Consider the following 12660-nt stretch of genomic DNA (forward strand, 5'->3'; position numbering starts at 1 on the left):
ATACCTGGGATAGTATAAAGTAATCCTCCCCACCCCCCCATAAAAAAAAAAGTGGTTGTCCCACTGGCTATCATAAGTTGAATGCACCAATTTGTAAGTCGCTCTGGATAAGAGCATCTGCTAAATTACTTAACTGTAAAAATGTAAATGTGGTGGCAGCGTCATGCTGTGGGGATGTTTTTCAGCGGCAGGGACTGGGAGACTAGTCAGGATCGAGGGAAGCAAAGTACAACGGAGCAAAGTACAGAGAGACTCTTGCTGAAAACCTGCTCCAGGGTGTTCAGGACCTCAGACTGGGGCGAAAGTTCACCTTCCAACAGGACAACGACCCTAAGCACACAGCCAAGACAATGCAGGAGTGGTTTTGGGAAAAAATAACAATTTAATCTATTTTAGAATAAGGCTGTAACGTAACAAAATGTGGAAAAAGTCAAGGGGTCTGAATACTTTCCGAATGCACTGTACATTTTAGTCATTTAGCAGATGCTCCATATTTTTTGAATTTATCCAGAGTCACTTACAGCAGTGATGCGTAGAGATCCTAAACAGGATCACTTTTATTTTCTTTTTTAATGAAAATTTCTTTTTTAATGAAATTCACAGAGGATGGTCCTCCCCTTCCTCCACTGATCTGAACTACAGTCTGCCTTCGTTATATTATACAAAAACTTTATTTAAGTTACTGGCCTACACACAATACTGCATATTGTCAAAGTGGAATTCAATGTTTATATTGGAACTATGTTTTTACAAAAGAAAAGCTGAAATGTTTTGAGTCAATAAGTATTCAACCCCCTTTGTTATGGCAAGCCTAAATAAATTCAGGAGTAGAAATGTTCTTAATAAGTCACATAATAAGTTGCATGGACTCACTCTGTTTACAATAATAGTGTTTAACATAATTTTGTAATGACTACCTCATCTCTGTACCCCACACATAGAATTATCTGTAAGGTCCCTCAGTCGAGCAGTGAATTTCAAAAATAGATTCATCCCCAAAGACCAGGGAGGTTTTCCAAATCCTCGCAAAAGAAGGGCACCTATTGGTAGATGGCTAAAAATAAAAATAAAAGCAGACATAAAATAGCAGGCATTGAATATCCCTTTGAGCATGGTGAAGTTATTAATTACACTTTGGATGGTGTATCAATACACCCAGTCACTACAAAGATACAGGCGTCCTTCCTAACTCAGTTGCCGGAGAGGAAGGAAACCCCTCAGGGAAATACTAATCACAGTGGTTGTAGAGGGTACAACAGGTCAGCACCTCAGGAGTAAATGTCAGTTGGCCAAGCATTCAGAGGTCGAGACAGCAGGTGTGGTAGAGAGAGAGAGAGAGAGAGCGAGAGGGTCGAAAACAGTAGGTCCGGGACAAGGTAGTACGTCCAGTGAACAGGTCAGGGTTCTATAGCCGCAGGCAGAACAGGTGGACTGGGGACAGCCAGGAGTCATCAGGTCAGGTAGTCCTGAGGCATGGTCCGAGGACTCAGGTTCTCCGGGAGGGGAGGGAGAGGGAGAGAGAGCAAGAGAATTAGAGGGAGCATACTTAAATTCACACAGGACACCAGATAAGACAGGAGAATAACACCAGATATAACAGACTGACCCTAGCCCCCCGGCACATAGACTATTGCAGCATAGATACTGGAGGCTGAGACAGGGGGGGGGTCGGGAGACACTGTGGCCCCGTCCGACGATATCCCCGGACAGGGCCAACCAGGCAGGATATAACCCCACCCACTTTGCCAAAGCACAGCCCCCACACCACCAGAGGGATATCAACAGACCACCAACCTACTACCCTGAGACAAGGCTGAGTATAGCCCACGAAGATCTCCTCCTCTGCACGAGCCCGAGGGGGCGACAAACCGGACAGGAAAATCAGGTCAGTGACTCAAACCACTCAAGTCGAGTACAGTGAAATAAGCCTGTCAAGACGTGATGCACCTCTCCTAGGGACGGCATGGGAGAGCACTAGCAAGCCAGTGACTCAACCCCTGTAATAGCTTCAGAGGCAGAGAATCCCAGTGGAGAGAGGGGAGCCGGCCAGGCAGAGGCAGCAAGGGCGGTTCGTCATTCCCAGTGCCTTTCCGTTCACCTTCACACCCCTGGGCCAGACTACACGCAATCATAGGACCTACTGAAGAGATGAGTCTTCAGTAATGACTTAAAGGTCGAGACAGAGTCTGCGTCTCTCACATGGATAGGCAGACCATTCCATAAAAATTGAGCTCTATAGGAGAAAGCCCTGCCTCCAGCTGTTTGCTTAGAAATTCTAGGGACAATAAGGAGACCTGCGTCTTGTGACCGTAGCGTACGTGTAGGTATGTACGGCAGGACCAAATCAGAGTGATAGGTAGGAGCAAGTCCATGTAATGCTTTGTAGGTTAGCAGTAAAACCTTGAAATCAGCCCTAGCCTTAACAGGAAGCCAGAGGCTAGCACTGGAGTAATATGATCACATTGTTTTGGTTCTAGTCAGGATTCTAGCAGCCGTGTTTAGCACTAACTGAAGTTTATTTAGTGCTTTATATGGGTAGCTGGAGAGTAGAGCATTGCAGTAGTCTAATCTAGAAGTGACAAAAGCATGGATTAGCTTTTCTGCATCATTTCTGGAAAGATGTGTATGAATTTTGCAATGTTACGAAGATGGAAAAAAGCTGCCCTTGAAATATTCTTGATATGTTCGTCAAAAGAGAGATCAGGGTCCAGAGTAATGCCGAGGTCCTTCACAGTTTTATTTGAGACGACTCTATAACCATCAAGATTAACTGTCAGATCCAACAGCAGATCTCTTTGTTTCTTGGGTCCTAGAACGAGCATCTCTGTTTTGTCCGAGTTTAAAAGTAAAACATTTTCCGCCATCCACTTCCTTATGTCTGAAACACAGGCTTCCAGGGTAGGACATTTTGGGGCTTCACTATGATTCATCGAAATGTCCAGCTGTGTGTCGTCTGCATTGAAAGTTGACATTGTGTGTCCGAATGACATCACCAAGAGGTAGAATATATAGTGAAAACAATAGTAGTCCTAAAACGGAACCTTGAGGAACACCGGAACTTACCATTGATTTGTCAGAGGACAAACCATCCACAGAGATGAACTGATATCTTTCCGACAGATAAGATCTAAACCAGGCAAGAACTTGTCCGTGTAGACAAATTAGAGTTTAATGGCTGTGATAGGAGGTAACTGAGGATGGATCAAAAACATTTTGGTTACTTTACAATACTAACCTAAATGACAGAGTGAAAAGAAGAAAGCCTGTACAGAATAAAAAATATCCCACAACATGCATTCCTGTTTGCAATAAGGAACTAAAAAATGTGGCAAAGAAATTAACTTTATGTCCTGAATACAAAGCGTTATGTTTGGGGCAAATCCAGCACAACACATCACGGAGTACCACTATTCATATTTTCAAGCATGGTGGTGGCTGCATCATGTTATGGGTATGCTTGTAAGCCGGAGATGTGAATCTAGGACTTTCCGTGGGCTCTTTCTCAACATCTTGTTCATTTTCTTTGTTTGATTGTCGATTTCAACTCTTTAGTGGTGGTAAAATAAAGAATAAATTACTTGCCTTACTTAAATTTCTGTTTTATGTAACCACACGGAACATGACATAGCATACTAAATTCGGTGTCCCGGTTTTTATTACTATGTTACGTCTATTCTATGAGACCAGACTGGCCGCCGAGGTCCGGTAGCCTATCAACCATCAGCAGACCGAGAGGGCTCCGGCGCCAGAGTCTCACACCCGCAGCTGAATAGCGGAACTTGTTCTCTTTCCCAAGCCAAGTCTCATAAAGTCTCTGTGTTTCCCGGCTCTCTGCGCATGTGGACGTTTTCTCTCAGTCCCTCTCGAACACTTGATCCAGCAATCCCCACCACCGCCGACCACGCACACACCACCGGGCCACACCAACAGCCCCGCTCACCTTACGGGACAGAAGCGGTATCATGGCCGGCTTTAGGACACTGTTCCCGGGGTTGCTGCTGCTGCTGGTCGCTGGTCTGCCGGGGGGACAGGGACAGGGACGGGGAAGTGAGAGGGTGTACTACGTGGGAATCAGAGAGATTAACTGGGACTACGCTCCGACTGGCAGGAACCTCATCAACGGGAAAAACATTGCGGACGATGAGTGAGTTCAGTTTGACATGCTGTAGTTAGTTTACATGTGTGTTGTGTTATTTGTTTACCGGGGCGTATTGTGTGAAGATACCCGACATTCATGAACAGGAATACAGCGTGAAGAATTGTCATCGTTATTTCATGTCACCATAACACATGCAGTGTTTGACCAGTGTTTGCAGTGTTCATACGAAAAGCGATAGTCTAGTTTCACCACTTCGAACTGCGTAATGGTTTGGGTCAGGGTGTTGTGGGGTGTGACGGTGGCGGGGTCACCTCAAACCGCTAGCCCCGTGAGGTAGCTACCAGATTGATAAGGACCTCTTTCTTTCTGCTAATGATGCCAACTATTTTAAAATACATTTACATTTACATTTACATTTTAGTAACCGAAACGGCGCCTCTCTTGTCTCAGCAAATTGTCTATAATGTTTTATCTAATATATGTATGCCGGTGCCCCCGAAACCCATTAAAAATGTTATTTATTACAATGTTAAAATGAGGTGCTTTGTAACACCAAAACTAGTGGCAACTGAGCTGTCACACCAACGTGAAACAGACGAAACCTTAACTTTGCTGGAGTATTGAAACACATCATCCTGAGATGTTCTGAACCGTTACATGGTGTGCTGTAACAGCTAGTGATGGGTCATGCGCACAAGCATCGGCTCTGAGAGCCGGCTCTTTGTAGTGAATCAGAAGAGCCGGCTCGCATCGAGTGAGAGCCGGCTCCCAGTTTTTTGCCCATTCGCTGCTTAGGTTTCACTTTCACAGAGGTCTGTTATGATTGGCCAGCATGGCGACCAGCATGCGGCATTCACGTGAGAATTAAGGATGTGTAAACAGAGAGGGGGCGGGGCAGACACACCACTTGACTCCACTGCAAGTGAAGAGAGAGACAGAGCGGACTGAGGAGCGTGTGTGCGTCTTGCATTGTCGTGTCGTTTAACTATGAGTGACACTAGAAAGCGAAGCAGCATCTGGCTGCAGTTTAAAGATATTGGGAACAAGAAAGCAGAGTGCCTTCACTGCAAAACGAAGGTCACTATAAGAGCAGGTTCCACCACAAACCTGCATAGACATACAAGAACTGTCCATCCTACAGTGCAGTTAGAGGAGAGAGGGCAAGCCAGCTCACCATCTACTGATCCTGGTGTGTCTCATACCAGAACAACAGCTGCTGTAACGTCTACTGCCATCCCCATGCGTGCAAGTATAACCTCTCCTACTGCAACTCAAAGCAAAATAAGTCAGTTTTTACCTAAACTGATGACCCCAGCCAAACAGCACAGTATTGATGATGAGTTGGCTAAAATGGTAGCTTCTGATTTTCAACCCTTTTCCATTGTGGAGGACAAAGGAATGAAAAACTTTGTCAAAGCCCTAAATCCCACATACACTCTACCCAGTAGAAAAACACTTTCCCAAACAATGATCCCAAAACTATATGACACAGAACGTGCATTATGGCAAGAAAGGGTGACAAAAGCTCCATCAGTTTGCCTGACAACTGACTGCTGGACCTCCAGAACAACCTGCTCTTTCATGTCTGTCACTTGCCACTTTATTGAAGATTACAAGATGACATCTTGCCTTCTGGACTGCTTCGAGTTCACCGACAGACACACTGCAGAAAACTTGGCAGTGGAGCTACTAAGAGTGGCAAAAGAGTGGCAAGTAGAGGACAAAGTGGTGTGCTGTGTGAGTGATAATGCTGCAAACATCACCAAAGCCATAAAAGTTTTGAAGTGGACCCATCACCCATGTCTGGCGCATACACTAAACCTGGTGGTTAGAGATGCTCTGAAGGTGATCAAAACAACCGTGGATAAGGTGAAGGCTGTTGTGGAGTTTTTCCACAAAAGCACAGTAGCAGCACAGAAGCTAAAGTCCACACAGCGCCAAATGGGGATTCCTGAACTGAGGCCCAAACAAGAGTGTGCCACCAGGTGGAACTCAACATTTGATATGTTGAAACGAATGCTTGAAATAAAAGATGCCATCATCTCCACCCTGGCCCTCATCAACGCATCTATTGAGCCATTAAGCCAAGAGGAATGGGAGCTGGTGAAAGAGGTCTGCGCCGTCCTGCAACCATTCCAGGAGGTGACTGTGGAGATAAGTGCAGACAGGTACCTAGAACCATTGAAGCATTGTTTTCTCTACTACTATTCAGTCACTATTATACATTGCAAACACAACACATACAGTATAATGCATCACGTATAATATGCCACATACTTTTAAAAAACTAAATTCTAAAAGTTGCTGTTTTCTCTCCTTCAGCTATGTCACAGCCTCGAAAATGCTCCTGCTTTGCAAAGGTCTGCAGCTGGTGACAGCCGAGAACCAATGGACAGTAACTGTGCAGAAAGTGAAGGAATTAGTTGCAGCTCTTTGTTCAGCCATGGACCGCAAATTTCTGCGGATGGAGTACAACACTGTCCTTTCAGAAACTACCTTATTGGATCCAAGGTTTAAAAAACTTGCCTTCAGTGATCGTAGAGCTGTTGATGAAGCTCTTCAGAGGATTAGTGCAGCAGCAGCAGCAAAATGCACCCCCAGCAGCCAGCCAGCTCCACCATTACAGGGCCAAGTGGAGGAGGAGCAGCAAACCTCTGCTGTTTGGAGGCTTTTTGATGACAGAGCTACAGGAGATGCTTCAAGGAGAAATCCGACAGCTGATGCTATAATGGAGGTGAGGAGCTACCTTGAGGAGCCCCTCATCCAGAGAGCAGAAGACCCACTGAGCTGGTGGCAGGCCAAGGCCTCAGTCTTTCCACTCCTGGTGAAGGTGATGGAGGGGAGACTATGTATTGTTGCCACATCAGTTCCTTCTGAGAGAATCTTCTCCAAAACAGGGCAGATACTCACGGAGAGGCGAAATCGTATCAGGCCTATCAGCCCATCCAAGCTGAGGCATCTGATCTTCCTGAATGCCAACCTGCCCTGAGGACTAATGCTGTTTGCTGGAGTTTGGTTCTGGTTTTGATTCTGTTCTGTGGATTTGTTTGAAGTTTATTGTTAATTTGTGCAATAAAAAAGTTTAATTGAAATAAACAAATGTAAGAGTGGTTTTGTCACAGAATAAATGCACAGAATTAGGCATTATAAGGTCTCTCATAAAAACACTGAAAGCAAAAGGGTTTTCAACACATAAACCATGATTTTTTTTCAAAGTTAAGGTAAAATATAGGCTACAAAAGATCCTAAATAAAGAGCCGTTCGGGAGTCGAAAGAGCCGGCTCTTCTTTGGGAGCCGAGTCAAAAGAGCCGGCTCTCAGAAAAGAGCCGAACTTCCCATCATTAGTAACAGCACCTTGCCAGAGACTGGGAGCACTACCGGAAATGGCTGTTTTGAGTTCTGTTTAGTGCAGATTAAGATACCTTCTCTTTTGGTGTGATATCCTCTCTCTATAGCTTCTAAACATTATTATGGTGTTTCAAATCCTGTCTAGTGAAAAATTAGATAACTTCTTCTGGACTAGGATTTTTAATGTTTAATATTGGCCCACATGGCAAAACCTGGTTGAAAAGACATCAGTATGATGTATGTCTTATTCTGGTCGCAAACTGGTTGAAAAAGGAACATTTTTTAAAGGTATTTTTACTGACCAGAATATTACATATTTTTCTGACCGCCATACATAATTCTGACGTCTATACTATGTGCTGTGTTATGTAGTCTGCTGGTCATAGTTAAGACCTCCCCATAACCTGGTAATGACCACCTGACGACAGCTTATTACTCTACCTTATTACCTACTACCTACAAAAAAGGGGTTCTTCAGTTGTCCCCATAGAATAACCCTTTTTGGTTCCAAGGGAGAAGCCTTTTTGGTTCCACGTAGAAGCCGTTTGGTTTCCATGTAGAACCCTCTGTAGAAAGGGTCCTTCACAGAACCCAAAGGGATTCTACCTGGAACCAAACAAGGTTCTCCAAAGGGTTCTCCAATGGACACAGCCGAATAAGAACCCTTTTAGGTTCTAGGTAGCACCTTTTTTTTTCTAAGAGCGTACTGTAAAAAGTATTGCAGACGATATAAAGTTGGATATTGAAAACATTGTTCATTACATTTCTATTTGTTTCCATAGTCACCAAATAAAGTTAATCTGCAACATATTCTTACATTTGAAAATAGATCAAGCAATGGCAAAAACAAATCTCCATCACAATTTTTTTCACACATCTGCATACAGTAATTGTTTTATAATTCACCCACAGAAGTTACATGCATAGAAATACTGGGAGTATATAAAGGCCCATTGTTTTATTTGATTAGTAAGAGTGGTGTGATGTGGTAGATCCTCATCAAGGACCTCTGAGCCCAGAAGGCCCTCTGGGGCATAGAGTCTTGTGATGGGTCAGATCTGCAGTGAAGAGAATCGGTGCGTTACAACTTTATCAATTTGAGATGTTATAAGCAAAATATAAAAGGACATTCTTGAAGAAACTTTGTGGACTCAGCTGGCTAAAAGTATTTTCTTGGTACTAGTTGAAGAATATTTTGGTAGTTAGTTTGAAGGTAGGCCTTGAAATACATCCACAGGTACACCTCCAATTGACTCAAATGATGTCAATTAGCCTATCAGAAGCTTCTAAAGCCATCATTTTCTGGAATTTTCCAAGCTCTTTAAAGGCACAGTCAACTTAGTGTATGTAAACTTCTGACCCACTGGAATTGTAATACAGTGAATTATATGTGAAATAATCTGTCTGTTAACAGTTAGATGTGTCATGCACAAAGTAGATGTCCTAACTGACTTGCCAAAACTATAGTTTGTTAACAAGACATTTGTGGAGTGGTTGAAAAACGAGTTTTAATGACTCCAAACTAATTGTATGTAAACTTCCGACTTCAACTGTACATACTTTGCGTCCTTCTCCAACATGGCTCGGCATATTTCAGGACTTTCCAGAGGACCCGCAACACATCAACCTCCTGAGTTGTCTAGCTTTTCATGACACCTGCTGCATATTTAAAAAATAAAATAACGAGTAGCATAATGTGGACATAACAGTAAAATATCTTTAACAGTCAGAATCTACTCAACATGGAAAGTTGAGGAAAAGGCATGTTCGCTCCTCTGTCCATTCATATCGAAGTGGGACATTAATTCATTGTTCATCAAACGGAAACATTTTTAAGAAACGGATATCAGGATATCAAAAATTAGACAGTAGTTGGATAATGAAAATGTTTAACTCCTCTCTAAATAGTTAAGTTTTGCTTAATCCTAATCAGTGTTGTGTTTGAGACCACATAAAGTGAGTCCGAGTCAAGACCAAGACCGAAGATGAGACTGAGTCAAAGGAAAGGAAAGGGTTAACATGGAAGAGAAAAAAAGATCCAATCAGGATTTTTCTTTGCTGTCTCTGGGGAGATAAATCTAGCTAGCTAAGTCAGCCATTGGCTAGGCCATCAGAAGCTAGATAAAGGCATCTGCCATTCAACTGTATTAGGGCAACATTTTGGAGTGACAATGGAATCAACCAATCACATTTTGACTTAATGGGTGGACCGTTTTTACAATATCGTATGGAAACTTCTGCCTTCTTGAATGCCAACAGGTCACTGCGCAATAGCAAGCAGTAGTTTTCTTACGGGCTAGCTAGCTAGCTTTTATTGTCTGCTAGTTTGCAACGGCTGCAGCAGGTGTTATCAAAGAGGATGTTGTTGTTAATTTGTCAGCTTCTCCCTTTTCAAGAATAACTTTCAACAAGAGGTTAAGTTTCAAATTATTATCATCTGGAGAGTGGAACTGAGTTTTTTATTGCAGCCTGCTTGCTGTTGTTAGCCATCTCTTTGAAAGTAACTTGTGTGTGAAACATTGTTGCATTTAAAGTGGAACTGAGAGCATTTTAGCAACATGAAATCTTATTACAATCTGTTCATATACACCCCCAGGAAGAATATATTTGTGGAAATTACCACCAGGGACACCTGAAGTCAATATTAAATGAATAATTATTTATTATCAGAAAGCTGGAGAGGTTCCAACTAACTTAATGCACCATAGTACACGTCGGTCGGGAGCTCCGCCGGGGCAGTCCCGTTAGTTCTCTTATATACTGCTTACACAGACAAGTTATATTTGCATGATTTACATAATTCATAATTCATAATTAATTAATCATTATCGTTTGGTTCCAGCATGTGACCGACCAATACCTCACGAGGCTTCTTCTCTCCAAGCTGAGACCTTGAAACTGAGATACCCCCCCTTTCGGTTCTCAAAGCAATGTTCTGGGTGTACTGGCCGGCTCCCCTCTCTCCACTGGGATTCTCTGCCTCTGAAGCTATTACAGGGGTTGAGTCACTGGCTTGCAAGTGCTCTCCCATGCCGTCCCTAGGAGAGGTGCATCACGTCTTGACAGGCTTTTTTCACTGTACTCGACTTGAGTGGGTTGAGTCACTGACCTGATTTTCCTGTCCGGTTTGTCGCCAAATTGCTTATACTGATAGTGAGGATTCCTTCCATCAGTCACTTGCATGAACCCAGTGGAATTGGAAAAGCACAAATATAACATTTTCCTTCACAATATGACACTTAAAAAAAAACATCTGACAAGCCACCACTTACGTTTTCATAAATTCTTAGAATGTTTGGGAATTACGTATACTAAGGCATTTGTGAAAATTCTGTAGCAATATAGAGTGGTAAAGCGGCCGTGCGTTTGGACAATTAATAGACACTGCAGTAAATAAAACCAAATAAAACCATCTGTTTTGTCCAGGACCGGAGTCTACACAGACCGGTGTATTATAGCTAATCAGAGCTACAGCAGACCTTTATACAAACAAGCCATTTGCCACACGGGCCTGCCATCATTCACTTTGAACTGGACTGTGTGTTTACAGGCAGTTGCAACAGCGCGACTTTAGATCATTAGAACTTATTCGCCAAAAGCCACAAAATACACCAGAATGGATTTCTGCAAATATGTAAACACCACGGGAGTCCTCTTACATTTGGGAACTTTACAGACCTATTGATCAAACAACCATGAAAAGGTAGGCGCTCTCTTTCCCTCAGTTATGCACATCAACAACAACAAGATCAACAACTAATGCTAGCCAGAGCAAGATGAGCTAAAATCTAAAGAAGGAACATTAGATAAAACCTCTCAAATCTTTCAGCTAGTTGGCTGTCAAAATTGCACTGATAAACAATGGGGAATAGTAGCCTGCTCGTCCTTCTGCAGCTAGCCTGCCAATGCATGCTTGTCCCAACCAAGGTACCCAAGCTAACTGGCTAAAGTTGGCTAGCTTGCTACTTCCAGACACAAATGAGAGAACACCTCACTCTGACCATTTTATTCGCCATAGCAGAGCTGGATAGGCTGTTTACATGTTATCTAGAACGTTCTTGACTAACTTAGTTTTTTTTGCATACGTTTACTGACACCGGTCATATTCAGCAGGTGTTTCACATTCGTAAATTCATCAGTTGTTCTGCGCTCTGCCACACTCAGACGAGAGTTCTCTGAAATCAGAGTAGATAACCTGCGTGAAATTGCGAACGCAAGAGAATTGCTAACTGGATAACAGTCATTCAAGTTCTTGCTAGCTAACCAAACGACACCTGCATCTCTAGCTGTGTATAGCCACCGAAAAACGATATGAGGGGAAGAAGTCAGTCACTCACCCACTCCTCCGATGACATGACATCCTTCTGGCAGCTATCTAGCTAATGTTAGGCTCCGTGTTTTTAGCTTGCTAATTAAATAGATGCGCTAGCCTATTAGCCACGTTATGACTGACTTGTGATCATTAAACCTGCTAGTTTGATTGTATTAACATTCCCAGCCTTAGTTACATTTGTCCGTTTTTGTCCAGAATATTGAGTCAATGAAACTGAAACAGTGCATCCCGAATGGAGGCAGCAAACAATGTAACAGGCCAGCTGTGATTTACAACCTGATAGCAATATTGTCCGACACCGTGACAAGACACTTAATATGTGGTCTGGAGGCCAGATCAGACCGGACACTGTTGTAATATTCAAACAAGTTTTTATAACACATAATCCATAATAAACATAGCTCCATAATCCCGTACAGAGGTTCTCCAATTGAGGACAGCTTGGCAGGTTAAAAAAAGAAAGTTAAATGTGTGTAAAGAGGCAATAAAGAGACAATAATATATTATGTTGTTCAAAAGTTATGTGTCCGTCATATCATTCCTGCAACACAGTGTTAGAAATGGGTGTAATTGGCAAATCTCTTCCTCTTCTCTGCAACTGTGAGTTTGAGTGAGCGACAGGGAAATTGCTTATCCCAGTTACTAATAAGCATGCACCCATTAAGAAAATGACTGTAAAAACGGTTAAATCCCCGTGGATTGATGAGGAATTGAAACATTTAATGGTTGAGAGGGATGAGGCAAAAGGAATGGCAAATAAGTCTGGCTGCACAATCGATTGGCAAACGTATTGCAGATTGAAAAATCATATGACTAAACTGAATAAAAAGAAGAAGAAACTGTACTATGAAACTATGAGACAAAGATAAATGAATAAAG

The 12660-nt window shown here is 42.8% G+C and overlaps 2 protein-coding genes across 2 annotated transcripts in view; both read left to right on the plus strand.

Moving 5' to 3' along the window:
• Positions 1–3787: 3787 nt before the first annotated feature.
• The window catches only part of LOC311122175 (ferroxidase HEPHL1-like), a 68085-nt gene continuing 59212 nt past the window's right edge, over positions 3788–12660 (plus strand). The window contains exon 1 of the mRNA XM_084196572.1: positions 3788–4144. Within this exon, the coding sequence (XP_084052698.1) occupies positions 3963–4144 (182 nt within the window). The 5' untranslated portion in view covers positions 3788–3962. The remainder of the gene's footprint in view (positions 4145–12660) is intronic.
• LOC311122176 (E3 SUMO-protein ligase ZBED1-like) lies at positions 5015–7188 on the plus strand. The gene is made up of 2 exons (XM_084196573.1): positions 5015–6267; positions 6422–7188. The coding sequence occupies exons 1-2, from the start codon at positions 5087–5089 to the stop codon at positions 7086–7088; spliced, it is 1848 nt and encodes a 615-aa protein (XP_084052699.1). The 5' UTR covers positions 5015–5086; the 3' UTR covers positions 7089–7188.

This window comes from Coregonus lavaretus (assembly GCF_964263955.1).
Source record: "Coregonus lavaretus genome assembly, contig: HAP1_SCAFFOLD_1354, whole genome shotgun sequence".
NCBI classification, from domain to species: Eukaryota; Metazoa; Chordata; class Actinopteri; order Salmoniformes; family Salmonidae; genus Coregonus; species Coregonus lavaretus.

Bases quoted from the DNA above. Each gene is read 5' to 3' on its own strand.
- LOC311122176 (XM_084196573.1), top strand. From the start codon at position 5,087: ATGAGTGACACTAGAAAGCGAAGCAGCATCTGGCTGCAGTTTAAAGAT. The intron at 6,268-6,421 runs GTACCTAGAACC...TCTCTCCTTCAG, and splicing joins GTGGAGATAAGTGCAGACAG to CTATGTCACAGCCTCGAAAA.